Source organism: Thunnus albacares, chromosome 10, assembly GCF_914725855.1.
Source record: "Thunnus albacares chromosome 10, fThuAlb1.1, whole genome shotgun sequence".
Taxonomy (NCBI): domain Eukaryota; kingdom Metazoa; phylum Chordata; class Actinopteri; order Scombriformes; family Scombridae; genus Thunnus; species Thunnus albacares.
Genome location: NC_058115.1, coordinates 29099223 through 29125425, shown reverse-complemented (window position 1 = coordinate 29125425; position 26203 = coordinate 29099223). Strand labels below are relative to the sequence as shown.

General features: G+C 42.0%; 1 protein-coding gene across 1 annotated transcript in view; it reads right to left on the bottom strand.

Annotated features, from left to right (window-relative positions):
* Positions 1 to 2982: 2982 nt before the first annotated feature.
* LOC122990249 (protocadherin Fat 4) overlaps positions 2983 to 26203 on the bottom strand; it is a 112261-nt gene continuing 89040 nt past the window's right edge. Inside the window, exons 9-17 of the mRNA XM_044363504.1 lie at positions 21604 to 25953; positions 19917 to 20021; positions 19289 to 19596; positions 15346 to 15431; positions 13663 to 13842; positions 13079 to 13203; positions 11202 to 11419; positions 7805 to 8066; positions 2983 to 5858 (exon numbers count right to left, since the gene is read on the bottom strand). Of these exons, the coding sequence (XP_044219439.1) occupies positions 3949 to 5858; positions 7805 to 8066; positions 11202 to 11419; positions 13079 to 13203; positions 13663 to 13842; positions 15346 to 15431; positions 19289 to 19596; positions 19917 to 20021; positions 21604 to 25953 (7544 nt within the window). The 3' untranslated portion in view covers positions 2983 to 3948. The remainder of the gene's footprint in view (positions 5859 to 7804; positions 8067 to 11201; positions 11420 to 13078; positions 13204 to 13662; positions 13843 to 15345; positions 15432 to 19288; positions 19597 to 19916; positions 20022 to 21603; positions 25954 to 26203) is intronic.

The window sequence follows — 26203 nt, the reverse complement described above, 5'->3', positions numbered from 1 at the left end:
GGAGGCGAGCCTTGCAGCTTTGATGCAGATGTGAAATTGAGAGCGCCCCTAAGATCAGGCGATAATTTGTGGAGTATTAATGTTGTTTCACATGTAAGCCTTCAGAGGATGAACTGGTAATTTGTCCATCAGGATTCGGTGCCATATGAAGACTCTGTTAATGAGTGGAGACATGCTGAGTGATCTGGTGAGAGCTAAGGATGTGGGTGCATACTACACAGGCTGTAGAAGTGTGAGAACTGTGACCCTGACATCTGCCATTTGGTGTTCACGTTCAGCTTTTAATGTATGTTACGTGCACATGTTTTTTTCATCTTGGCAACTGTGTTTTCAAGCAACTGCATGTGCTGGAATATTAGCCCCACATTTTCTGTGAGATAATTCGATTTAACCCAATAATTTAAGAAAATATACAACATATGAGGACAAATTTGAAATAATTAAGGCCTTAAGACTAGATTTGACACTGAGCCTTTTCAAGACAGGGCCAAAAGTTGAGGTAGTAAATCAGCACCCACCTTAGAGCCCAGTTTAAATTGATCCAGAAATGCGTACATGGACTTTGAGTTGAGATTGCTGTTTCCACGGTCAAGAATCAGCAGTTTTTCACCATTTTCTGATATGTGAATCTGCAAATAATTGACAGATTGATTGATAATGAAAACAATCATTAGTTGCAGGAGTAATTTTTTTCTAAAAGGATTTTCTGAGGCATTAGACTTTGAATTTGAGAGCTGACAGTACAGAATTAACTGAATCCGAAGGGGAAAGTAAGGAGTTATGACATGGCGCCCAGCCAGAGGTCACCAGGACACCCAAACAGCTACAATAATTAACTCGTAATTTATTATTCAGTACTTATTTGTGTGGGCTATCTTAATTTTACAATTTATTTCAACATTTGTGTTGATATAGAGTTGTTGCTCATGACTCGATATCTCACACACATGCATTTTTAAAAGTCAAATCAAATCAGTCACCTAACACCAACCAATAAGCAACGTGTTCTTCGTCCCTGCGATGAATGTGCTTTAAATTATGAGTCATTTCAGCCAAATTTAGGGAGGCGCTGAAGCTGCATGAGGACACTGGGACTTAGAATAATCAATCTCTATAGACAAGCTTTTGGGAGGATTTTTGGGGAGGAACTCTATATTTCAAGGAAGTCAATAGCAGCTCAATGCCACATCCTTTTATAAATACCGGGGAGAGTCTTAAGTCAACATGGAAATCTTCTTAACGGGAATTATGTTTTGACGACATTTGTGGATTCAGGAGGGAAAAACAGGCAGCACTCCATGTAATCTCCATGGGAAATTGAAAAGCGCCTCTTTCACACCTTCATTCAAGATGAGTACATTCAGTGGGAAGATCTGCAAAACACATTATGGCAGACTTGTCAGTACAACAGCCAGCGACACTTTTGGAACTCACTTTGTTCCGATCTGAAGTCTGCATCATCATGATTTTATGAAGCAAATAAATGATTACTTTGCTGTATGGTTTTCCAAATGGCACTTTATCACATGTGATTGTGCATGATGCGGTAATATGTTCCTTGTTGTGCCATTACTAACACAAATAGCGTTTTGCTTACTGAAATAGCAGACGTTTGACTCGACAGGAATAACATACGCCGTATTTTCTTAACGGTCATGTCCCTACAATGTAACATGCAATGTTCACACTTAGGATAAATACTGCAATTAATCCTTAAACACATCATAAGCTCCTCTGCCATTTGGTGAAGTCCAGCAGCCATCTGGAAAATTTCCAAAAACAGCACTTGGAGAAAAAAAAGGGAACATTCTTGTCCCCCCCCCCCCAAGAAAATCAGGAAGACAGATTCATGTCAGTCCTCATGAATGTTTTACATCTTACTATAAGGTAGAACAATGTGCCCTTTATGTATACAAGCCTCTCCTGCTTACCTATAGTGAGGAGGAGGTGGTTGGGGGGGTTTGCCGCTGAAGTTGCCGTCTCCTCTACCTGATATCTTTCAGACCCTGCCATTTCACACCAGAGGAGATGCTGTGAGGTTTATTTGAATTCATCTCCTATTTACTCGAGATACTTTCCTCCCACCCATGCTCTCATTATCATTGTGAGTGTTATTATTATCTCAGCATCAGCATGGTACAGCCTTCGGTCAACAGAGCTCTCTGCAGGACTGAGCCCCTCTGCGAGCCTGTAGTAATTTACCCAGATTCAGGCTGTCACTCTTCGCCGAGTTCACGGCTCCCTGCGTTTTCTCTTGTGGCCTCTCTCCCCCCGATGACGGAGAAGATAAGCATGTTGCATACCAAATCACTGAGCTATGACAAAAAAGAGGTTCTGCTCAATAAGGCAGATGTAAATAATTGTTGAAAGCAATATAGTGCCCTGCGTCGTGGAGTCCGCTTGATGTTTTGCTTGGCTGTGAGTGTGGGGGCTCAGTTTCATTCGGGTCCTGAAATGCCTTTTTAAATGTTTTGTTCAGACCCGGTATTATTTAAAGACTGCCCACAGTGAGCCTTGAATATAGAATATCTTACCACCCAAATGATTTGGGATGGGAGGTAATCTGAGCTTGAAGGTGACTATTTTTAAAGAATTGCAACGCTTACATGCATCTTAATCAGTCGCTGCAGGAAAAGAAGACGTAGGCAGCTTTTAAATAAATACTTTTTTATTCTGTTATTGGCTTTTTACAGGTACAAAGCATACAGCATGTTATAGTTTTATCAAAAGTGGAAAATACTGATGTTACATATGTAACAAATGTAAAAAATAAGTCTTTAATCTTACTTTCCCCGAAAGTAAGAACATACATTTCAGCATATGAAAATATCCATAAAAACACAGCTTAAGTAATTTAAGTTAATAAACAGTACAAAAATGTAGAAACCATACATGTCAAAATAATGGACAAAGACACCAACAACAAATGACTCCATGATTTCTCATGAATTAACAAAATGTACACAAGTTCATAGTGTTTTAGTTGGGGTCATGTTTATAGGATCCATACATCATCATCATCATCATCATCGTTGCCCGAAAAACACTTGGCAGGTCAGAAAATGCTAACTCGGTTTTGTGACAAACAACACTATCCCCCCCCCCCAAAAAACCTCCTCTACTACTGAACTTAGGCCAGAAAAGGAGGAGGAAAAGTCCTCCCCCATACTGAAATCCTCAAATGTCTGTAAGGCAGGGGACTTGATTAATCCTCACTCTTGGAGCATTTAGCCAGTCTTCTGTGAGAAAACACACCAGGGCAAAAAACAGACAGAGGGAAAGGGATCATAACATTAGTGGGGTTTACAATACCGTGCGAGCAAAACGGTGCACTTACTTTCACACCGAGGGCTGCATCCTGTCACCTACAGGTGCAGTCCGATCAAACACACATGCTTCCTTTTAAGTAAATTAAAAATTGACCCCTAAAAAGACAGAGAACGGGAGTTTTCTTTTGCTCTACGGCCCATTGGAATTCTCTTCCTGTGAGTGTTAATTTTATCTATCGTCTTATCTCCCAGCTGTGAATGTGATAGAAGTTTTTGGAAAGGAGAGCCAATATTGGTAATAAAGAACAGAAATGTTTGATCAAGATAACGTGAATGGACCTAAATTGAATAAAGACATGGATTTCTTTTTTTTCTCCTTTTTTGAGCCATTCGGTGTCAATGGATACATTGTAATGAGGCCTCTGAGAGATGAATGCACGATTGTACAGTTGAGTTTGGATCTAGCAGAGACTGGTAAACTATTCCAAGGTGGCTAATGAAAAAATCTGTAATGACACAGGTGCCATTTTTCTGCCTTACTGCATTGAAAGTCGTCTTAAAATTTTGAATAATGTGAAAAACATGTAGTCCAATGTTCTCTTGAAATATACAGTCTTCCTTTTTTTTTTTTTTAAACGGAGAACATCACCATATTCTACAACACTGTAATAAATAGTCCTCATACATATTGCTCAGCTTCTCCTTCGTTTAGAATGGTCACAGAGCCATCCCCACTGTTCATTTCAATGTCTCTTGCTGCTGCGTTTTCGGGAAGCAAGGCTAAGTCCTTGAACACATCTACATAATGTCCGAAGCCAGGGCCCCAGTTCAACAGATTGTCCCAGTTGAAGCCCCCAGCTTGTTGGCCCAGTTTGTGGGGCAGGGTGTAGTGCTGCTCAGTAGGGGGCATCTGGGCAACACCAGGCCCTCCTTCTGCCCTCCGGCTTGAGTACCGCCTCTGCTTGAGCCTCCCGCCGTAGTCCTCGTCGTCAGCGTCTGACTCGTTGACTTGCGAGAGCTTGGGAACCCGGGAGCTGTAAGACACAGGTTTCTCCCGGTCGTACTCCATCTCCGAGCAGGTGAAGGAGTCATGTGAGTCACTTTCTGATGAGGACTCTGGTGCAGGGATGCCGTCAGCAGGGTTGCGGACCCGTGACAGCGGCCTGCGGCAGTCCTCTTCTGAGCTGGAGCGCCCATGGTCAGCGCTGCAGATGCTGGGATTGCGTGGACGTGGAGTGTTCAGCCGCTCCACTTCCTCAATGGACAGCCCCACAGGAGGTCCCGTCTCCAGGGGGATCTGCTCAATCGGCTGTTTCAGCCGGCTGCCGGGCCTGGAGGTGTGGCCATGGCTGGCCATGGTCTGCGGACTCTTGCTGCGCCTCCCCAGCCGGGTGGCGTAGTTGAACATGGGTGGTGGCTGGCACATGTCATTGTGCAGGTCCAGCGGGCTGCCCTCACGACGAGCCAGGTTAAGTTCTCTGGTTGGGGTGTTCCGGTAAAAGGAGGAGGGCTTGGTGAATGGGGCCGGGGAGTGTCTGGAGAGAGGGTTCGGGGTGGGGCAGGCTGAGTGGGAGTGGCTGAGCGGTGTGGACCTCAGTGCTTGGGTATACTGAGGCTGGTAGGTGTAGCTCGTTGCCCCCAGGGGTAAGGGGGACTGTCTGGCGAAGCCTAGTGGGCTGTGTCTCTGGATGGAGAACTTGGGCGTGTGGCTACGGAACTGCTTGTAGTGCTGGATGATGTCTGCATCTGAGGGGGCGATACTGCTCGCATTGTCTATGTCATAGTGCTCAATATCTGCCTCTGGGACATTGCAGGGGGCGCAGGGAGCGCTGGGGACTGTCTCATTGTTGTGGGGAATGTCTGTTTCATCATAGATCAGATAAGGGTTCTCCCTCTCAATGATGTCAGGTTTGGGGTTCCCTTCTGGTTGTTTCCGTACTGTCATATCATCTCCATATGGTGGGATGTTATCTGGGTCATCAAACGCTACGTTTTCGCTACCCTTCTTCTTTTTCTTTTTCTTCTTCTCCTTGGGCTTCTTCTCCTTGGGTTCTTTTGGCACTTTGGTCTTGTTGCGGTCCTTGCAGTGGTTGCACAGGATCAGGCTGAGCACCACCAATGCCAGGACAGTGGCACAGCTGCCAACAATAGCAGGCACTGCCCAAATGGGGAGGACCATCGCCTCTGTTGTGGGGCTCGGGCTGCAGACAAACCCGCCGTTGTTGGCTGTTTTGCAGATGGTACCTTGAGGGCACTGGACGCCTAGACAGGCCACCAGGGTCTCACAAGTCTTGCCTGTGTAGAACTCAGAGCAGATGCAGGTGAAACCTGAGCGGGGATCCGGCACACAGCTTCCCTGGTTCTGGCAGGGATTAGAAGCGCAGTCTCCAGGCGGGACACACTGGTACGTGTACCACTGGTTGACGCACATCAGGCCGTCCCAGCACGGGCTGCTCTCACACAGGTTGGGACCTCTGCAGCCGATCTTGACAGATGAACTGGTCTTAGTTAAAGTGACGAGACTGTGTTCTCCAGTAAATGGCAGGTTCTCCCCATTGTACTTCACGAAGGCTAGGCAACCATCAAAACCTGCGAATGAATAAGAGAGAAAACTGATTCAGATAACAAGAAGCAGCCATCAGCAGCTACAAGGACATAACAGTGGCCTGGAGGGGAATAATTTCCGATTGCCACCAGACTGATGGGTTTTCAAAATCTCTGCTGATGCTGGATCACTTCCGAGTAAATAACAGGAACTGGGAGCTATAATCAGAGCTAGAGGAATTTTGTTTAGACGGGTAATTGGTTCAAGCTTAGGACAAAAAAACAAGTGAAATTTTCTTGTGGAGAGCACCTCCAAAAAAAAAAAAAAAAAAAAAAATCTAATTAAAAAAATTGACCAAATCTATCACTGGCCAATTTACGAGAAGAAATATGAAATATTTTCTAAAACAGAAAATCCATCGTCAGAGCCATTATAGCTTCAAGACATACATCTGGGTTGGATGAATGTCTCTGTGTCTAATTCAATCTTTTGCTTTGTGTATTGCCTAACAGCACCGCCTCACCGATGTAAATAGATTTTTATTGAATTTATCCCAGTGCAGATTAAATCCATTTGTGTCTTTTCATTAGCGCTTGAAAAGTGAGTACACAACAGCATACAACTGCTCAGACACACATTGAGGTAAGGGTTGGTTAACAGGCAGTCTGCCACAGATCTGCGTGCTCAGAATATGTTTGTTTTGAAATATGCCCCGGTTCTTGTGTAAAAGAGGTCAACAAATCATTCAAATTGCTCATTTTTACCATATTAGTCCATCGTATTATGTTAGTTTTTCCCTCCCATGAAATCCTGAAATTTACTGTGTTGCATTACCTCCCTCTGGAAACCCTCTGTTTCACCTCTTCCAAACTGTTCTCAACTCATGCTTGAGGATATCTGATCTGTGATTTAAGTCTAAACTAAAATGAGAGTCCATGGAAATAAGATGAAAACACCAAAAGTCCTCTTAAGGCAGTCGCTCCAAGACAAAGTCAAATTAAATTAATATTAGTTATTTTGTCCATAAATGATTCTATGATAAAGAAACATTTATGCAACTACTGTAAATTCATAGTAGGTAAATCTCTGCAGTGTCAAATAGAAACAGATTTCAGGCCAGTTCCACAGAGTCTTGTTGGACAGCCTCCAAATATGGTCAGCAGTTTGAGCAACAGACTATTAATTCATGTGGGAAAAAAAAAATGTACTAGATTTATAAGGGCTCACAAGCTCATGAGTGCTTTGTCACATGCATATATTGTATGTGAATATGCCCACGCATGCAGTATATAGAATAGGTTTCCATAACATGTTAAAACACTGCTGCATTAGCGATTTACAGAGGGTAAAGAGAGGGTGAGTTTCTTGGTCAAACGCCAGTTTTTGGAGAGCATCAGCATATGTGTTTGACACTGCACGTAAATATACATGTACATTGACATACATACATGTAAATATAGTGTACATACAACAAGAATTTGACTTTTATGGTTAGTTTTGGAGAGGGCAATATCTAAACTGAGATGTTTAGACTTAAAATATGACAAATTTCTTGTCTTAACATTTAAAAAAAGTGTTTTCTTACGTTTTTGTTTTTTTCTTGAAATGGTAGAAAAACCTCTGAGACAGCATTTAGATCATCATGGGACAATAAAACTGTCTAATGAAATGTAGAATTATGAAATTCTTTATGGCGGGCTATCCGCTACCAGCTCCTTAAAAGGAACATGACCCATTCTCACCACATACAGTACATAAAATAAAAAAAACATCACTGAACATTTAAAGAATGTGCATAATGTGCCCCAAAATATCATTTTTGTGGTAATGAGGAAGGGAAAACTCTTTTTCACTGTCCCCACTCAGGTTTTTCCAGGGATGACGTTTTTTTGCAGTAGGGGTTTTCCCACTATAATCATAGTTCTGAGTCTGACAAAATGAGTGTCTCTCTGTCCCGTTCCTCCCCGACCCATACAACCTCCAGCCTCACCTGCTGCGGTTTTCTGCTGAGCAGGTCCGGGCGGGATACCTCCCAGGGAAAAGGTTAAAACGCCGAGTCCTCCAAAGTCCTGGGTGGCGTGTTGGATGACCCTGGGGTGGCTGCCGTCCACATGGAGTACAGTGGCTGAGCTGTTCTTGACCAGCTGGAGCGTGTGCCACTGGCCGTCCGACAGAACTACGTCTCCCACGGTTCGCTCCACCTTCCCACTGACACCCGCATCTGAGATGTAGTGGATGTTGCCGTTCCTCAGCTGAGGGAGGGAACAGAAATTGAGGTTTAATACAGAGTTGATGATGGTTTAATAAGTAATTCTTTAAATTTAATGACTAATGATCCAATAGTTGTTGAGATATATCAGTTTGGATGAAAGTGATGAACCTACTGCTAAAATGTTCATTGGACAATACTTGTACTGTGAGCAGCTTTGCACAGACTGTTTGTGTATAAAGGATTTTATGTTTAGTTAAGTAAGTAAAGTGAATGTAAACATGCACGTTAAACAGCATTTTTATGACAGATAAGGGATGGCTGTGCAGACAGATAGCGGATAAGATGCTTGATGAATCGCTCACCCGCTGAATCTGCATACTGTTATAATTCTTAATTTCAAACATATGATAAGGAATGTTTTTGAGGTGAATCTACATAAACTAGGGTTACAAACGCTGTTTTCCAGATTAATGCAGTGACTTATCATGTCAGCATCAATCATGAGTGATGAGAGGAAGTCTCCTCTCAGTTTCCACAAAACTGCCACTGTAGTGCATTCAGTCTCTGGTGTTGAGGTCAGAGATCGAAAACAAAAATGCAGCTTGAAGCTCATAAATCTCTCTCCCAGTGGGACATACTGCAGTTAATCATGGTCTCACGATTTGTGTGTAGCTAATGTTATTCAGCCCGAAGATGATCCACGAGAAAACACGCTCATTCGAGCGCCTACTGAAGAAGACTCTCTCCAAAAAAGAAAGGACACAGTGCCGTCTTCAAAAGAAATTAATCAAGCCCACTTTGGCATGAACAACAAATTTGTGGCTTACACTGTGTATGGCAATCTCATATGTGTACTCCCCACTTCGATGGAAAAGTAATCCTCCTTTTTCAAAGACCCCCAAAAATCAGCAATGATAAGTAGCTTCCGGAAGAATTGATTTAAAATGGAAAAAACGGGAAGTCCCCCGAGCAAAAAGTACGGAGTGCTGTAAACCTGGAAAACCAATCACAAGGTTTATCTATTAAACATCTTGTTTTTTATATCTCAGTATATATAGTTCTCCCTCTCAACATATGTACATATACAGTTTGTATTCCCCTGCTGCTCGACTTTTTTTTTAGGCGTCATAGCACTTATAATACTTTTCTGGACTGTTTAGGAAGCCGTGATGGTGATTCAATGAGCACCAGAGGCCGCTCAGATCCGGAGAACAAAATCATAAGAGAAGAGAGAGAGAGAGGGGGGGGAGGCAAAGCATGCCTGATATTAAAAAAAAGTGGGAAGGGGCTGGTGGTGGTGGTGGTGGTGCTGGTGCTGGTGGTGGTGGTGGAGGGAGGGGTTTAAAAGGAAAATTGAAGAGGATGAATGAGTGTTCAGGCCTCTTTGGGAAGCTGCCCAGGATCAGTCGGAGGGAGGGGTGCTGACCAGGATGAGAGAAGAGAAAAAGAGGAATGGGACTAAAGGGAGGTGGCTGAAAAAGACCCATAGAGTTTTCTTAAAGTTTATACTAGCAGAGAATGTGGGGGATGATGATTTGATGACAATGTTCAGATATGTAGACATGTTTGTACACCATCCTGTTCAAGCTTGCATACATACAGAATAAAAACTATTCTTGGCATTCGATCTGAATATTCAGTATCAGTGTGTGTGTGCTCCTGCTATGTGCACACACACACACACACACAGAAACAGACACAAAGCTTTAAGTGATGCAACATATCATCTGGCAGCCATATTGGAGTTCCTCGGCCCTGTCATCTGAAGTCATCATATGCATGAGACAAAGCAGATTTCTATGCTGGCACTGCCTAGAAACTAATCATGATTTGGAAATGGCCAGTGGCTGATGCTAACTTGACACTGGCTGCTTTGCTAAACTAGCTGGCCAGTTGGCTAAATGAAAAAGCCAAACCCGAACCGACTGCCAAACTCAGTTGATTCCTCTGCTGCAATTTGTTGTGCTTTTCCTAGTGATTGATGGTGGATGCATCTCCTGTATCACAGTATCCTAAATTTGGATACGAATCTGAACTTCACACTTCACTTCACATTATTTGCATAGATCTCATTCTTCACTGAACCTCAATGATGTATAAGGTTTAAAGGATATATCTAGCAATTTTCTATATTTTTCCAATTTTCAACAAATCTCATGTGCAGAGCAGAGCCAAGAGTGAATTGATCTAGTTACATATATTGCGAGTGTTTCCAAAGTCTGATCTAATTCCTCAGTGCCGTAGAGCTTTGTTGTTGTCCAGAAACATTTTAAAACATGTCAATGAGCCACACCATTGCACCGGGAGACATGTTCCTTCACCCCGAAGAGTTTGGTCACGTTAGTTTGTTTAGAAACGGCTCCAAAGACTAATAACAGCGATCAGTCTTCAGACAGTAGTTCTGTTAAAAGCAGATGACACTGAGCATGTGCGGGAATGCGGTTTTGCTTACAGAGCTTGTTGTGCTACATGTCACAACCTCTTGACTTTAGAAAAGTTGAGAGATTAACTAAATTTATCTACCATTTACAATGGAGTAAATTGTAAGACGTGCTTTTAATAGTTTTTGAACAACAATGTAGGTCTACCGCACAGAAGAATGGATATAGATATCATATATATATCATATAAATCAGGCTTTGGATAAGCACACAATACTTGTAAAGTAGATCCGTTTTTTTTTGGTTGGGCCTTTGTTAACATTTCTCTTATCTGACAAGTATGTTTTAATATATTTTTGTAGGAAGCCTCCCTATTGTCTGATCTGCTCCAGTTTGCCCTGTTAATTTGCTGTTGTTCTTGTGAGCTGATAATGCAAACTCCAGATTTCCTCCCATGAACACTTTCAGGAATATAAGCCATTCCCTGTTTTTTTTTTTAAGGCTTTTCCTGTAAAACCTCTACCGGAGCTCTGTTTTATTAGAAGTACAATCAGTCTGAATTTAGTTTGGTTAAAAGCAGAAAGTTTATACCTATGATTGTGTTGCTGCTCTGATGGAAATAATGCATGGGGATGTACATTATGATGATTATACCATGTGAGCCAGTATAGTACAGTACAGTCTGTACATTGTGTGTACAGACTGCCATTGTTTGAAAATTTATGTTTCTAATGTATGTGTCCTGCCACATGTCAGCATACACTCTGCTGTCACTTCCTTCCTCTCTCTCTTACCTTAACAGTAGTGTAGTTGCTGCTCTCCTGTACATGCAGCAAAGTGCCGCTCTTGCTGCGAGTCCTGAACTTGACCTCTAAGCTGCTGGGACCAGCGGGGTCAGAGGTCAAGCCCTGCAGTGAATGTCTGAGCAGGACGTCACGTTTCGGGCCCTGCTTCAGCGAGTAGTCCAGGCGGCCGGTGCCATCCAATGACAGGGCAGTGTCTGCTGTCATGTCTGTGGAAGGAAGATAGACAGAGAATATCATCAGTCTGAAGTTGGATGGAAGATCTTCAACCATATATTTCCAATCTGCAGCTGGAGGACAGATAGGCGCAAATGATTTTCCTAATCTGACTGCCATAACCACAAATTGGTCCTTACATTCTCACTAGTGGTTACAAATACCTTCCCATAACAGAAAGATGTAGGTCAATCCCATCCCAAGACCAGCCTTTGTGCCCTTGAGCAGACTGCTGGATCCATACATACACTCTCTTATGGAAGATGGCTTAGGAAAAGAACTTACTTAAATGCCTGAAATATAAACATGATAAAAGATTTCTGGTTGTTGCTTAATTTAATACAAAGAGTGTGAATTTATTGTTAATTTATTAGCTGTGTAAACCATAAGTTTTGCTAGTAATGCAATATTATTTCATTCTAAAGCAACAATTTAATAATTCGCTATATAAACTAAACATCTTAAACAATTTCTATCTCAAAATAAACTTTACCAAAATCAGGTTAACCTAGTCCCTACCTTAACAAGCACAAAATATGTGAGCAACAAAAATATGAATAAAACAGAGAAACAAAGAAAGATTTTAAGTGTAAAGAAAGATCAAGCTGTAGCCTCAATAAACAGACCCTTAACTGGATTGATGTACAAGTTAAGGGATCTCAATGAGCAACACTGAAGTATTGGATGGAATTCAAATGTTATTTATGATCTTTTACACTGTTAATGCCATCTCCTACCTCCATCAATGCCCCATCAATATACTACACAGAAGAGAGTAGAATACAGTGACATGGAGAAAAATGTTATTGTAATAGAAATTGCGATTGGATTTCGGATGAGCCCCAGACACACCTGCACCTTGAATTTCTGCAGTTTAATCAATTAATTTCGATAAAATCACCACCATCTGTGGATTAACTGAAGGGGGTTAGCAACAGAGCTAGCTAGCTAGCTTCTAACCCTAACCCTAACAACAATATTCAATGTATCGATATCGAATTAATTGTGATACTTTGCTTAAACTACTGCAACCATAAGACCATTGTGAAGATGACAGACAGCCTCTTTAAAACACTGCAATTATTACTGTTGGTGTTTCTCAAAATTTAGACATTTCCTGTAAACTTTTTCTTTCCTGAATATGCAAAACACGATTCAGAGAGGACACGCTCCATTTGTATTTGAAGAGCAGTGCTCTTGTACTTTTCGTGCCATAAAGCAAAACAACAGATTTACCACAAAATCAAACCCGATGGCAAACAGAGTCAAATCCAGTCTTCTCAGTAATGATCTAGTTTGTTTTTTCCAGTAATAGTATAAAAGCTTGAAAATAAATGTGGTATTGATTATTAGTAAAATTGCTAAACATACTGTAGCACCTTACACAGTAGCTACAAGTTTGAGGCAGTTTTTGTGAGCTTCAAAGGTTTCTTCAGTCTGTTTTCGTTCTCTGATGTCGAGTCTGAGTATTTATATAATTAAATACGCAAATGCTTTGAAATAAAGCTCAGAATGCAGCAGTGTGTCCTATATAAAGCTACGTGACGCAGTTCGATGACTCATGAGGGAAGAATCATAAATAATCATGATAGAATATTCCTGAGTAAGTGCAACCTCAGCAATAAAAAGACACTTCAAAGGCATGTACTTACATTTCTCACAGAATTTGCCAGTGAAGCCATCCACGCACTGGCACTGCTGCCAAGACCAGTGGTCCAAACAGGTGCCCCCGTGTCTGCAGGGGCTGGCGGTGCAGGCTCCTTCCAGTCTTGGACATCTACAGACACAACGATACACAAACTGACAATCAGACAGTCAGTTTGACAAGTCATCCGCACAGTCGGTAGACGGGGGGTCAGCTGAAAAAGAAACTCTACAAAAAAGGGGCAGATGAGCTGTGATTTCTCTCCCTGTGCGGCGATACAAAAAAACCCCATAAAGAACCCCAGAGAATTAGCATATTAAAAGATCTGTCCTCACTATTCACCAGCGAGAGTGAAAAGAAAAAAAAAATTTCTCCGGAATTCTGCAATTGGTTTCCCCCCGTCAAAAATCTTCCATTTGTATTAAAAAAAGACATCTTTTTAAAAACTCTCGAGAGGGTTTGAGAGTGTGAACAGATGTCCCACAGTGAGAGTCGAGGAGGTTAGAGAAGACGGACAGATGGGAAGAAGAGGGAGAAGATGGAGTGAGAGGGTGAAAGCGGGAGTAGGGGGGTGTGGTTGGGGGCGCGGACCTGTCAAGGATGCCACGCGATGCCAGCGCCTGACTGGGCTCCAGCGGGCGGCCGTTGACGGCGAACTCCATGATGCAGCCGACAAAGTCGTGGGTGGCGACCTGACCGCGCTGATGAAGGACGGGTTCTATTGACCTGACGCCTCCCACCGAGAGCCTGTTGGGCTGCACGTCCAGGATCCTGCACACACACACACACACACACACAAAGTCACACACAAGACGGATGAACAGAAGCACACAAAGACTAAAATGCCTGCAGACATAAAAAGCACATATGCACGGAAATCCAAATGCTCGCAAACGCATGTATTCAGCGGAATACACACACACACACACACACACACAGTCACACTCACTAACACATACTTACACAGAAAGACACTGCGGGTCAGTGAGTTTCACAATAACATGGTCCCGAGAGACCTTTACAAAATAAACCTTCTGCAGACCTCTGTGGTCCTCATCTGCCAAATCCATCTCTCCCTCTTACTCACGCACTCACATACTGTACACACACACATCAAAATACACACAAAAACACACACATAGTCTCAAGTTTTCATCCCACAAGGCCTGGCACAGGACTGTCTGCGTGTTAAGCCAGTGATCATTGAGTAATTTAATGAAGATTTACGTCATACATATTTACAACAGATGACTTAATTTCAACTTTGAGTCATTTTTGTACTATCATTGTAAAAATATGTATGAGAATTCCATATAAGAATTCAAACAATTGGCACTTATACAGTAAAGCTGCAAACACAGAGAATAAAAGCTGTGCAGAGAGGCATCAGATTCTTTAATCATTTTGTTTTTTGTCATATTGCACAGTGGAGTTCATCGTGGCAAATATAAAAGTAGAGCTTGAGTAAAGCTTCATTATAGTTAATACAGATCAGAGTTTTTGTGTTTTTAGGAACATTTCTCAGAAGCAGCGCTGCTACAGAAGCAAGAATGATGGCTGAGCCAAACAGTGTCAAGAAAACAGTCTTTTTAGTGCAGCTTGGCTACTGTATAACTGGCTGCACTGAATATTAGAACTCTGGTATGGTGTGAGACAGTTAATAGGGCATTTCTGCTTAATAAAATGACATTCATTGGTATTAACTTTCCTCTAATCTTTTCTGTTTTTCTTATTAATCGCTGGATAATTTGATGTCTTTGGACCTATGAAAATAAAACTACTTTATAATCAAAAAAAAAAAAAAAAAAACTCATTGGTTTAACTGGTCACAATCAGCAGTTCCTGAGAAAAAGTTGAGCAATCACTGCAAACAACTCAATAGGCCCCTCGGGGCTGAAGCGCAAGAAATTCCTTCAAGTCTAGTTTTTCATACACTGGTAAGAAATATGTATTTAATAAAAAAAAACAAACAAACAAACAAACTGCTGATTCCATAGAGCTGATTCACTGCACAAAATGACTGTTGCCAATGCAGGGTGCAGATGTTGATCAATTACTTTGATTTATAGTTTAAGTAAAACAACGTCTGGCAAAGAATTATGAAAATATGATCATAAAAGGTCGATAAAAACTTTTGGTTTACTATTATTTCGCCAGACATGGAAAATGTCATTATTTGTTGAGTTTTCCAGGCACTTGGAACTGAAACTGTCAACACTATTTTAATGTATACATCAGAGAAAAGGAACAGCTGTGTGTGAATTTTTTTCTCACCAGTCAGTGTGAACTGCCACGTTGCTCACAGCACAGTAGCCTGGTTCCTGGTCATCGCCGCACAGGTCCACGGTCAGAGATGCAGCCTGCGTGACGAGAGGAGCGTCAACACATACATGTCACAAGTGATTCTCTTCAAGACCGACTGCTGCTAAGTCACACTGCCTGAGATGATTATTGCTCCTGGAGGAGTCTCAATTTTGAGAATTTTTTGAAGGACTGCGGTTGCAAAACATAAAGTCCAACAAGCTGTGTCAGTCAGTGTTGTTTGAGGCAGATGTTGACCCATCAAACACTTAATCAATGTCAGTCAGTCTGTTTCTTCCTCTCAATAAGTATTGTCATGTGAGTATTGCACTTGTGTTGGTACAGTGCTAACACTGTCAACAGTTAACTGTTTGATTCCCTGTGTAGCTCAGCTGACTGGAGTTTAGTTATATGAATATTTATAGGAGGAATTTCTTTGGCTGCGTTCAATCTCAGTGAGAGGAGCCCGAGTAAACACAATTTATAGTGAGATGAGTAACCTAATGGTGGTGATGGTGGAGCATTGTTGCTATTAACTCAGTATTTTATTATATTTGAGCTATGTAAATGAGGTAGTTAAATCGCCAATTAAAGATCAAGCAATTAAACATCATAAAAGCAAAAAAGGAATGTCGTGGTTCCTTTTTGCCTGTTTGCCGGTTTAGCATATGGCTTTGATTTTATACTTATTTCACAGTTTAATAAAGAAATTTCCATGCTGGAGTAAGATTCATAACACAGACTGAATCAAACATGTTTAATATTATTAACGGTTGAGAAAGATTTATGAACACGACAACGCCACATGTGTTATATCACATTTTTTGTTTGTCACAGTGATTTTTCACAATTATTGTCCAATAAGTCAAAGTCAAAAAAAGTCAAATAAGTCCAGTGTAGGTTGTATGAGCTACATGTTTACACCATGTACAGTATATATCTAGAGTTTTAAAATCCCAAGAAGCAGACACTGACCATATCTCTAGGACTAAAAATCACATTACTTTTGACAGATTGTTAAATGTGAATGTCTAAACTAGACATAGACTAAATATATTGTCATGCACTGTAAGCATAACTTTCACTCCACTTCATGGGTCATGGCTCCGCCCACAGAGGTTAACTTCTACCTATAAAATTATTTGTATAACTACGTCCTGTTCAATGATTAGTGTCCGCCAAATGAATGTATAGGCCAATTATTTTCCATCATTCCATCACAGTGGTCGATGGGGGGGGGTTGCATAAAAATGCCATATTTTACAGTAAACATTTCCTATTTCCCGTTAATGGCGCTAAATCTATTGCCCAGATGTGGGTTATTCTCCTTCTCTGAGAGGGAACGACCCTACAAAGAAGAAAAGAAATGGGCTGGTGAGGAAACTGTCCGGAAAAGTGTGTGAAAGTGTTGAAAAACCAGGGCAATCACGCTCCACCTCTCCTGGATCTTAAGTAAACACGGACCACACTGGCCCGGATCTCCAACACAAATCATCCAGGAGAGCACGACCCCACCAAGCACACACACACACACTCCAGACACACACACACACACTCTTTTTTTTCTTTAGTACACTTGAGTCACGCTTAAGTCTAACTTGGAAACATACACACAACCAAATTACAGTAAAACACAAAGAGAAATACACCAACACGGTGACAAAACGATCTCTCGGACTCATTCGTGACTCCTTCTGAAGCGCCATAAAAAATGTCAGAACCACATGAACATTTTATTAATGTCTTTTCCTGTGATCAAAGGCAGTATAGGCATGCCTTACATGCACTGCACTCACTGTCAAGTGTCTCACACTGTGGTGGGGGGAAAATGTTTTTCAAGAGAACCCCTTGAAAATTAATACCGAATGTAACACGAAAAGATGAGGAGCGTGTTTTTGTGCTTGGCTAACACTGGGGGAAGAAAGGAAGAAAGAGCCACTGGAGATCATTGTTTTCCCCATGACTAATATAATGGAAGGACCATAGCATTGCTCTCTGTTGTGGTGTAGGCACTGAGTAACTGCTGTTACGCATTTGTTTTGTCCTTGTTTCTAGGACAAATAATTCAGCTAATCAAAAGCTTGATGATTTGCTGCTGGTGCTAATCAGCTACAGCGAGACCTAATCTGTCTAAATTTGCATCTATTGAGGGTTTTTTTTTTTTGTTTGTTTGTTCTGACTTGAGCTCTTGCTCGGATGTTCCTAACAATGATCTTCTCCAGACAATTAGGGGTTACATGATGACACTAATTGTTGTTATATGTGTCATTTCACCCAAATTACATTTATTATTCTCCTACTTACCCCTGTGGTATTTAGCTATGCAGATAGTTGTTGGTCCAGATTTTGAGACTTCCTTATTACAATGGAGGGGAATGGAATTTAACTTTGTTGTGCTCTGAAGCACAGCAAAGCACAGCACCACTCTGCTTTAGCAAGATGTTTTTTAGCATATAACTTAATGTCAAACTTTTCCTCTTGTGTTAATATTTAAAAATTTTTAGGTCCCATAATAACAATACTGAAACTGCAAAATTTGATATGTATTCGTCAGCTGATTTCCAACAGTGTCTGACACTTTTGATAAATTTGGAGATTGTATCAATGGCATCAATCACTACTGCTACTGTAGTGTAAGACATGCGCTTGAATACTGATCCAATACTGTATGTTTCTCTGAATTCTGATACTGATATTTTGCCTGTTTTGAAGAAGCTAAAATGATGCGTCAAGATCTGTCAGGCTTTAAAAAAAGCTTTTAAACGCATAACATTGAAACCTATCATAATATAAAAACTTTTCCTTGTGCGTATGTCAGTCTATATGCTCAACTCTTATTATTAGACACACTCAATTATTTGACTGACCTAACATGAGGTTTTGTTAAACTCACCGGACTGGGACAAACTGTGTCACATTTATTGTTTTTGATGATTAAAATGATTAAAATGTGATGTTGATAATCACGATTGAAACAGTATCTGTGAACTTTTTGCTGCCTTTGATTACTTGGTGCCTTCATGATGAAGCAGTGCATGACCATGTCTGTGGTTTCTGTCTGCTTTTTGACACTGGCTCAGAATTCAGGCGTAGCAACTAAGAGCAGACCTCTAGCCTGACCACTGAAATAACCCACAGCATCTATTGCAAACATAGTGATCAGGTTCACTTTACACTGCCTGAGGGAGTTGGCACTTCAGGCATGACACACACATTTTTCTCTCGTTCTTCCAAGAGTCCTTACACGGCCATCTCCGCGTAATATTCACAGGGCACGAAATGCATATAGAATCACAGTTCTCAACGTGTGCTGTATTCCTTTCCATCCCTTCACTCTGCACCATCTCAAAACTGACAATTTAACGATTTTACCAGCTTCCTATGAAACTCCCAGCGCACGGTGGGAAATGACAGATTTGAAGTCCAGCAGGAGAGCTACATTATAGAAGGTTTGACAAGGCCTGGCTGGATTTTTTCCCTCTTTCCTTGCCACTGCATTGCTGGCAGGGAGAAGCCTCTCATTCAGAGCACAGGAGACAGAATTTCAACCTTCAGGGCCATTTTGGATCCTTGTATTGTAAATCACAACGAGCAATAAAATATAATTACAAACCATGAAAGCCATAAGCTGAGCTACCCGTGATTTGGGAGAGTTTAATTATCATCTGATGGTGCAAAAAAGAATATAAGGCCAATCTGGATGCTGCTTTCAGCTATAAAAGCTCAGGACATAAATGCTCTTGAGAGTGAAGTCCACGTGTAGTCCATATAATGTGGCATTTCTCTGATTTTCCTAAATGTTTTGCTACTAGACCCTTAGGAACTATGAAGATGTTCCATAGAGTTTTTCAAGAATGTATTTTGAAAAATATGTAAGACATGAGCTAATTTCTACCATGAAAATAGCCGTTCTTACCATCCCAGCTCTCCTGGCGATGACTGTGTGGAACTGTCCGTCTGAAACTTTTATCATGGTCATCAATTTATAAGTTCCACTTCCCAAGTTAAAGGAGAAGCGCATCCTTCCCTCGAAGATCTCCAGCGCCAGGAACTCCGCCTTGTCTCCGGTTTGGTTATCGTGGTTGTACATGAGCAGTGCGTTGCTCTTCAGGGTTGCAAACTTGATATATATGTAGTTATTGTTGGGATCAAGAGACGGAAACTCCATGAAGGAGAGCTCCTCAAAGCCGTAGCTGTTCAGTTCACAGTGTTTGCCGAAAACCCCTGAGGACAAAAACAGACCAAAAGAGAAATCAGAGAGGAAGCCAATGAATGATTCACAGTGCTGCTGTGATAAAAATATCTACAGATAAAACAGGGTCTCTATTTGGCAATATCATAGAGTATGTTCTGAATATAGCAATATCAAAGCAGAAATTACTGCCATTTGCTTATTATCTTCAAAAAAAAAGAGACACAAAATAAAATGACAGTGTCCACATTTGTTTAAGAAATCATGGATTGAGCACGTTTGAAATTGTCCATCTTGCTTTTCAATTTACCGGAGCTCACTAATACCCTAAAAGTTTCCTACTATTACTTACCAAATGGACAATGACAGTAATATCCATCCACCTGATTCTGACAGGACCCGCCATTAAAACAAGGGTTACACTCACAGTGATTGATGATGGAATCACACGTTTTGCCTGGGTTCACAGAACAACACAAATTAAAATGGATGGGGTGGCAGACAACACAGGAAAACCCAAGGGTAACGCTTTCCCCAAAGGCCAAGTCATGCAGACCTTTCATCACCTCACAGTTGAGAAATGCACTGCAGAAAAAAAAGATCTGGGCTCTAACAAATCATTTAACCTTGCACTGAGTCTTAAAATGTTTTTTTTTTTTTGTTGGAAAAAAGCATATTGGACATAATAAGACAATGTAATTTCACCTGTTTTTGGTGCAGTTTCACTTTTTCTAATATGTCTTGAAACAAGTGATGCTATTTTCAGATAACGATCTCTTGTCCAAGATGACATCATTTGATCCAAAACAACATCTTGAAACTTTCATAGGAAAAAAGAAATGATCTCACACAATTGGCAGATTCTTCGCACTAAGAATAATCAGATTTTCAAACTCATTGCAAGATCAAATTACACTTGGATAAGGCAATCTTTTTTTGCAGTGCAGAAAGACAAAACGATGTACATGAATTGTACATGAATATAAATAGGCAGTTTAACATCATGAACATGCAAACATAAGGAATGTGACACTGATAATAATAACAGAATCAGACATATGACTTTGATAATAACAATAATGGACAGGGCAGATGGCACAATACAAAAAAAACTGACAATGAAATGTTATAAATATATTTTGGGCTGTAAATCCTAAGAAATGTTGCCTAATGGAGATAGATTCTGCTGCCAAAAACCAGGCGGGGAAAACAGGAAGTTGAGAGTTCACTGTGGGGGCATGCAAACTACTGTAAGTCAATAGGTGCATTTCTTCAGGAGAGTCATTTATCTTGATGAAACCTCAAGATCTGTGGTCATTTTTTATTGTCATAATAAAAAGGGACAGTAATGACTTGACTTGAGGCAAATCGCCTGTTACGGTCTGCTTTGAAAATGTCTTTCAGATGCTGCAGTCAGTGACTGGACAGCATACAGGATTCAAATGACTTGTTTAAGTAATTACACTTAAAATCCACTCCCCTTTTATCAAGGGTAATAATGCAGTGTATTCATTACATTTCCAAACTAAAAGGCCTGATTGGATCTTTTATAAAGCTGCTCATTTGTCATACAACTCAAAACAGAGCCAAATGAGAAATCCTTGATTAAAAAATCCTTCTGTATACAGTTGGATTAGAAATGTATCTGTGTGTGGTCATAGCTGTGTGCACATGAAGGCACACAATGAAATGTGATACTGGTGAACTGTGTGTGGAGTCTACACTCAAGTCCTGAGTGGGGTCAGCTTCACATCATCCTTTTTATTAAAGCAAACATGGCAGGCTGATATGCATCACAGCTGATACCCCCCAACTAGTAATCCAAAAACCAAACTGTTTTTGGCAGTTATGCTTGTATGCTATGGCTACAACACCTCTTGGAAAGATTCAGAAGCAAATATTTTCCTTGGACCAAAAGCTGCTTTTGTGAGTACATTACTGTATGAGTGTCAGTGTGTGTCCCCTCATGCTTTTTTTCCGAGCCTAACATCAGTGGCTGTGTGGTCAGACATAAAATGTGACTCCTGTGTGTGTAGTACCTGCAAAGCCGGATTTGCAGAGGCAGTTGAAGCCGCCGGGGAAGTTCTGGCACAGCGCCCCGTTCTTGCAGGGATTGGAAAGGCATTCGTTGACATCTCTCTCACAGGCCATCCCGGTGAAACCTTCAGGACAGGTGCAGGAGAAACCCCCCACCAGATTGTGGCAGGTGCCGCCATTGTGGCAGGGTGAAGGCTGGCACTCGTTGATGTCTGTCTCACACAGAGCTCCTGTGTATCCTGGCCTGCAGCTGCAGGCATAGGGCTGCAGGGGGTGGTTGGAAACAAGGATCACTGGGACACTTTCTTCTGTCTTCATATCAGGCCCGACACTGAGACGCCTCTTGCAGCTGCCTCCATTCTGGCACGGGTTATGTGTGCATGGATCATGGTCCACCGCATCTATTTGCACTCCACTCTGTCTATATAAAATGTCTTTGATACTCTGGAAGAATGTGGCCACACCGCTGGGGTTGACATATTGTCCCTGGCCTCGTTTCACAGCTGCCATCACGAAAGTCTGGTTGTTGAGCTCAAACACACCATAAAGCAGTACCCCTGTGCCTAGTCCTGCTAGCTGAGAGTTGGCAATGCGTAAGAAGCTGAGGTAGTGGTTGGTAAGGAAGTTTGTGACTCCTTGAGAATGAAGTCGGATGAGGATGCTGTTGTCCACTGTGGCATTCGTGAAGCCCATGAAGAGGACTCGAGCTGTATTGCTGACTGACCCGTGGACACCATCACTGCTACGGACTGTTAATTCAAAGGTTCCATCTGTTGAGCGTGCTTTGGAGTTGAGGTTGCATGTTCCACTTGGGATACTGAACAGACCGGAGGAGGGAGGAATAAGAGAGCAGTGGAACCTATCCTGAATGTCAGGGTCTTGGGGTTTGACATCTCCCAAAGAACCGCCAGGAAACATGTTTCCAAAGTAGTGGACAAAGATTTCCATTGACCTCGACTCTGATGGGTTGTCATTCTGATCATTTATTTTGACGTGAATTGTTCCTGTGGAGGACATTTGAGGCACACCAGAGTCCTTGATCACTACAGAGAGGTAGAAGTCGCTGATCTGTTCTCTGTCGATCTCCCGACTGGTGGTAAGAACTCCAGCTGGACTCAGGCTGAAGTAGCTGTTAGCAGAGCCAGAACTGAGGAGACTGTATAAGAAAGGACCTTGGTTGGGTGGTAGATCTGGGTCAGAGGCCGTTAGTGTTGTGACTGCAGTGCCAGCTCTCTGGTTCTCCATTACCTCAGCGTATGCCTTTGTTAAAGTTGGACCGTTGTCATTGATATCTTCCAGATTCACAATCACAGTGGTGCTTCCGGTAGCAGGCGGTGTGCCAGTATCCACAGCAAGAACGGTTAGATTATACACAGGAGTTGTTTCTCTGTCTAGCTCTGCTGCCACAGACACTTGGCCAGTTTTTGGGTTGATAGTGAAAACATTTTTATCAAAATCAGGTGCGATGGAGTATGAAAATCTGCTCCAGCTTGGGACAGAGTCTGAGTCCTCAGCACTCACAAAGGTAACCAGACCACCAGCTGAGAGACCTTCACTAACTTGCACATCATACAGTTCTTGGGTAAAAACAGGAGGATCATTAGCGTCAAGGATTGTGATGTTCACAAACACCTCGTCGATATCTGCCCCGCGGATGCCTCCTGCGTTTTTGGCCAACACTTTAAGTGAAATCTTTTCCTCTTTCTCACGGTCTAGAGTACCTGTGACATAAATCTGGCCCGTTTTCTTGTTGATGCCGAAGCCTTTCTTTCTGCTCTTCCCGAAAATGAGGTAGTAAACCACTCCATCATCTCCTTGGTCTCGATCACTGGCAAACACTTCCCCGACCACTGTGCCTTTTGGAGCAGCTTCAGAGATTTCAAAGTAGTACTGTTTGGAGACAAAGCGGGGTACATATTCATTGGCTCCCTTTAGCTGAATGTTGACATTGGCGAAGCTGCAGCGCTCCTCGTCTGGGACATTGAAGGCTTTTACTGTTAAATGGTAGACCTGCTTAGCCTCGTAATCCAAGAAGCCCTGGGTGGTGATGGTGCCCGTGTTTGGGTCAATAACAAAGAGGTCACTGTCTGATGATTGTATTACATAGGCCATTACAGCGTTAGCTCCTGAATCATGGTCTGTGGCGTTCATTTTGACTACAGTGGTACCACTAGGAACGTTCTCCTGTACAATGGGGAAGTACTCGTCAGGATCAAATACAGGAGGGTTGTCATTCACGTCAGTCACATGAACTATGACAGTGATATAGCTGGTTTTTGAAATCCAACCTCCATCAGTGGCTGAAACTCTAAGCTCATGTTGCTGCTTTTCTTCAAAGTCCAGGGGTTGAGCGAGGGACAACACTCCAGTTTTACTATTAAGTGCAAACAGACTCTTGTCGTTGCCTGAAGTAATATTGTATGTAATAAGGCCATTCATTTCTTTATCTTTGTCTCTGGCAGACAAAGTCCTTATTGCTGTTCCCACAGCAAGGCTTTCAGGTACTGTAGCTGAGATTTGGCTTTGTGAGAACTCCGGTGTGTGGTGGTTTTCCTCTGTGACTGCGATTCGTACTGATGTTCTTGCAGACAAAGGAGGATTTCCTCTGTCACTAGCTGTGATGTCAATGAGGAAAACTTTATTCATATCAGATGTTAGGGATGAGGCAACAGTAATCCACCCACTTGTTTTATCTAATTTGAATTTACTAGAGCTGTTTCCACCTGTTATTAAGTACTCAACCTCAGAGTTAAGGCCAAAGTCTTTTTTGTCATGAGCTACAACCCTAATCAGTCTGGTGCCAACCTTGACACTTTTAGTGACAGGTGTAAAGTAGCTAGGTGAATCAAATTCGGGAGGATTATCATTGCTGTCTACAATGTTTACAATGACTGTTGTTTCACTCATCAAAGGCTTGACTCCCCGGTCTGAGGCCGTGACAATGAAGCTGTGGCGATTGATATTTAAACTACTAGCACCTGTCGAATTCAAATATTTTAGCTGCTGCTTCACAAATATCTCTCCAGAACTGGAGTTAATTCTGAAATACTCTGACTGGGACCGAATGAAATAGAATATTTTGCCATTGAAACCCTCGTCAGGATCTGTGGCAGATACCTGTGTGACCAGAGAGCCCACCTCTGTGAGTTCAGGGTAGTCCAGATAGTAAGATGGACGACTAAATCTAGGGGCATTATCATTGATATCTGTTATGAATATGGTGACATCTGTGCTCACTGTCCAGCCAGAGTCATGAGCAGACACTTTGACAATGTAATGATCAGTGTCTTCTCTGTTGAGTGGCCTACTTATTGTTATATCTCCTGTGTTTGCATTAATACTGAATGGAAGGCTGGTATCTGTGATTGAATATCGGCTAATGGCGTTTGCACCAGCATCCTCATCCGTGGTGGTGACTCTGGTGACAGTGTAACCCACTGGGGCATTCTCAGCCACTGTAGCACTAAAGATCTTGGAAAACCTGGGGGCATTGTCATTTACATCCAGTACATTGATGAGTACTTTGACTGCTGTGCTTTTGGGTGGCAACCCCCTGTCAGTCGCTTTGACTTTCAAAGAGTACTGAGCCACCTTCTCCCGGTCAAGTGGCCTGGTGGTTCGTATCTCACCATTGGCTCGATTGATGGTGAAACTATTCTCCTTATTGCCGTCAATGATGGCATATTCCAGCTGTCCATTAGGTCCATTGTCCAGATCCACTGCAGAGACCATAAGCACCCGCTGTGGTGACAGATTCTCCAGTATCTCAGCATGGAAGGGATCCTTATCAAATACTGGGTGATTGTCATTCACATCCAGCACATTGATGTCAATTTTCTCATAAGAGGAATAAGGTGGCAAGCCCTGATCTCTGGCCTCAATCCAGAGAACATATTTCTGAATGTGTTCATAATCCAGTGGATGCCTGATAGATAATTCACCTGTACGCTGGTCAATATGAAAGGCGTTATCCAGGTTGCCACTGGCAATGTAGTATGACGGAGGTCCACTCCTCATAGAAGATCCGGTCACTGTTGTAACAACATGGTTGGTCGGCTGGCTCTCAGGGAATGTGAATGCACGCTCCTTCAGCTTGATGAGAGGGAAGTTTCCTCCAGTCACAAAGCGGACAGTCACGGTGGTTGTATCCGTTTTAGGGTTAGCACCGCCATCTTTTACTCGAACTGTGAGGGTAACCTCTGAGCTTCCTGTCAGCTTCTCATTGGCAGTGATGGCACCTCTGACAGGGTCGATCTTGAATTTCTCAGAGTTGCGCCCCATCAGGGAGTAGTGCAGCTGAGCGTTCGAACCTGAGTCCTCATCACTGACAGTAACAGCAAACACCAACGACCCTGAAAACAAAAATGATAATAATTAAGTATTGATTCAAATTATTATTTTTTGTGTGTGACTGTTTTCATATTAAAGACAGTGACAATGTGCCATCTGCAAAATTTCATGTTAACATAAATTCAGACAAGTAACATGGCCCCAATCTATAGTAAAATTTTAAAAAATGGAAAAAAATTCTCTTAAAACCTTATTTCAATATGTGATGTACTCAGTACAGTAACAATGAAAATAGTTGCAAACCATGACATT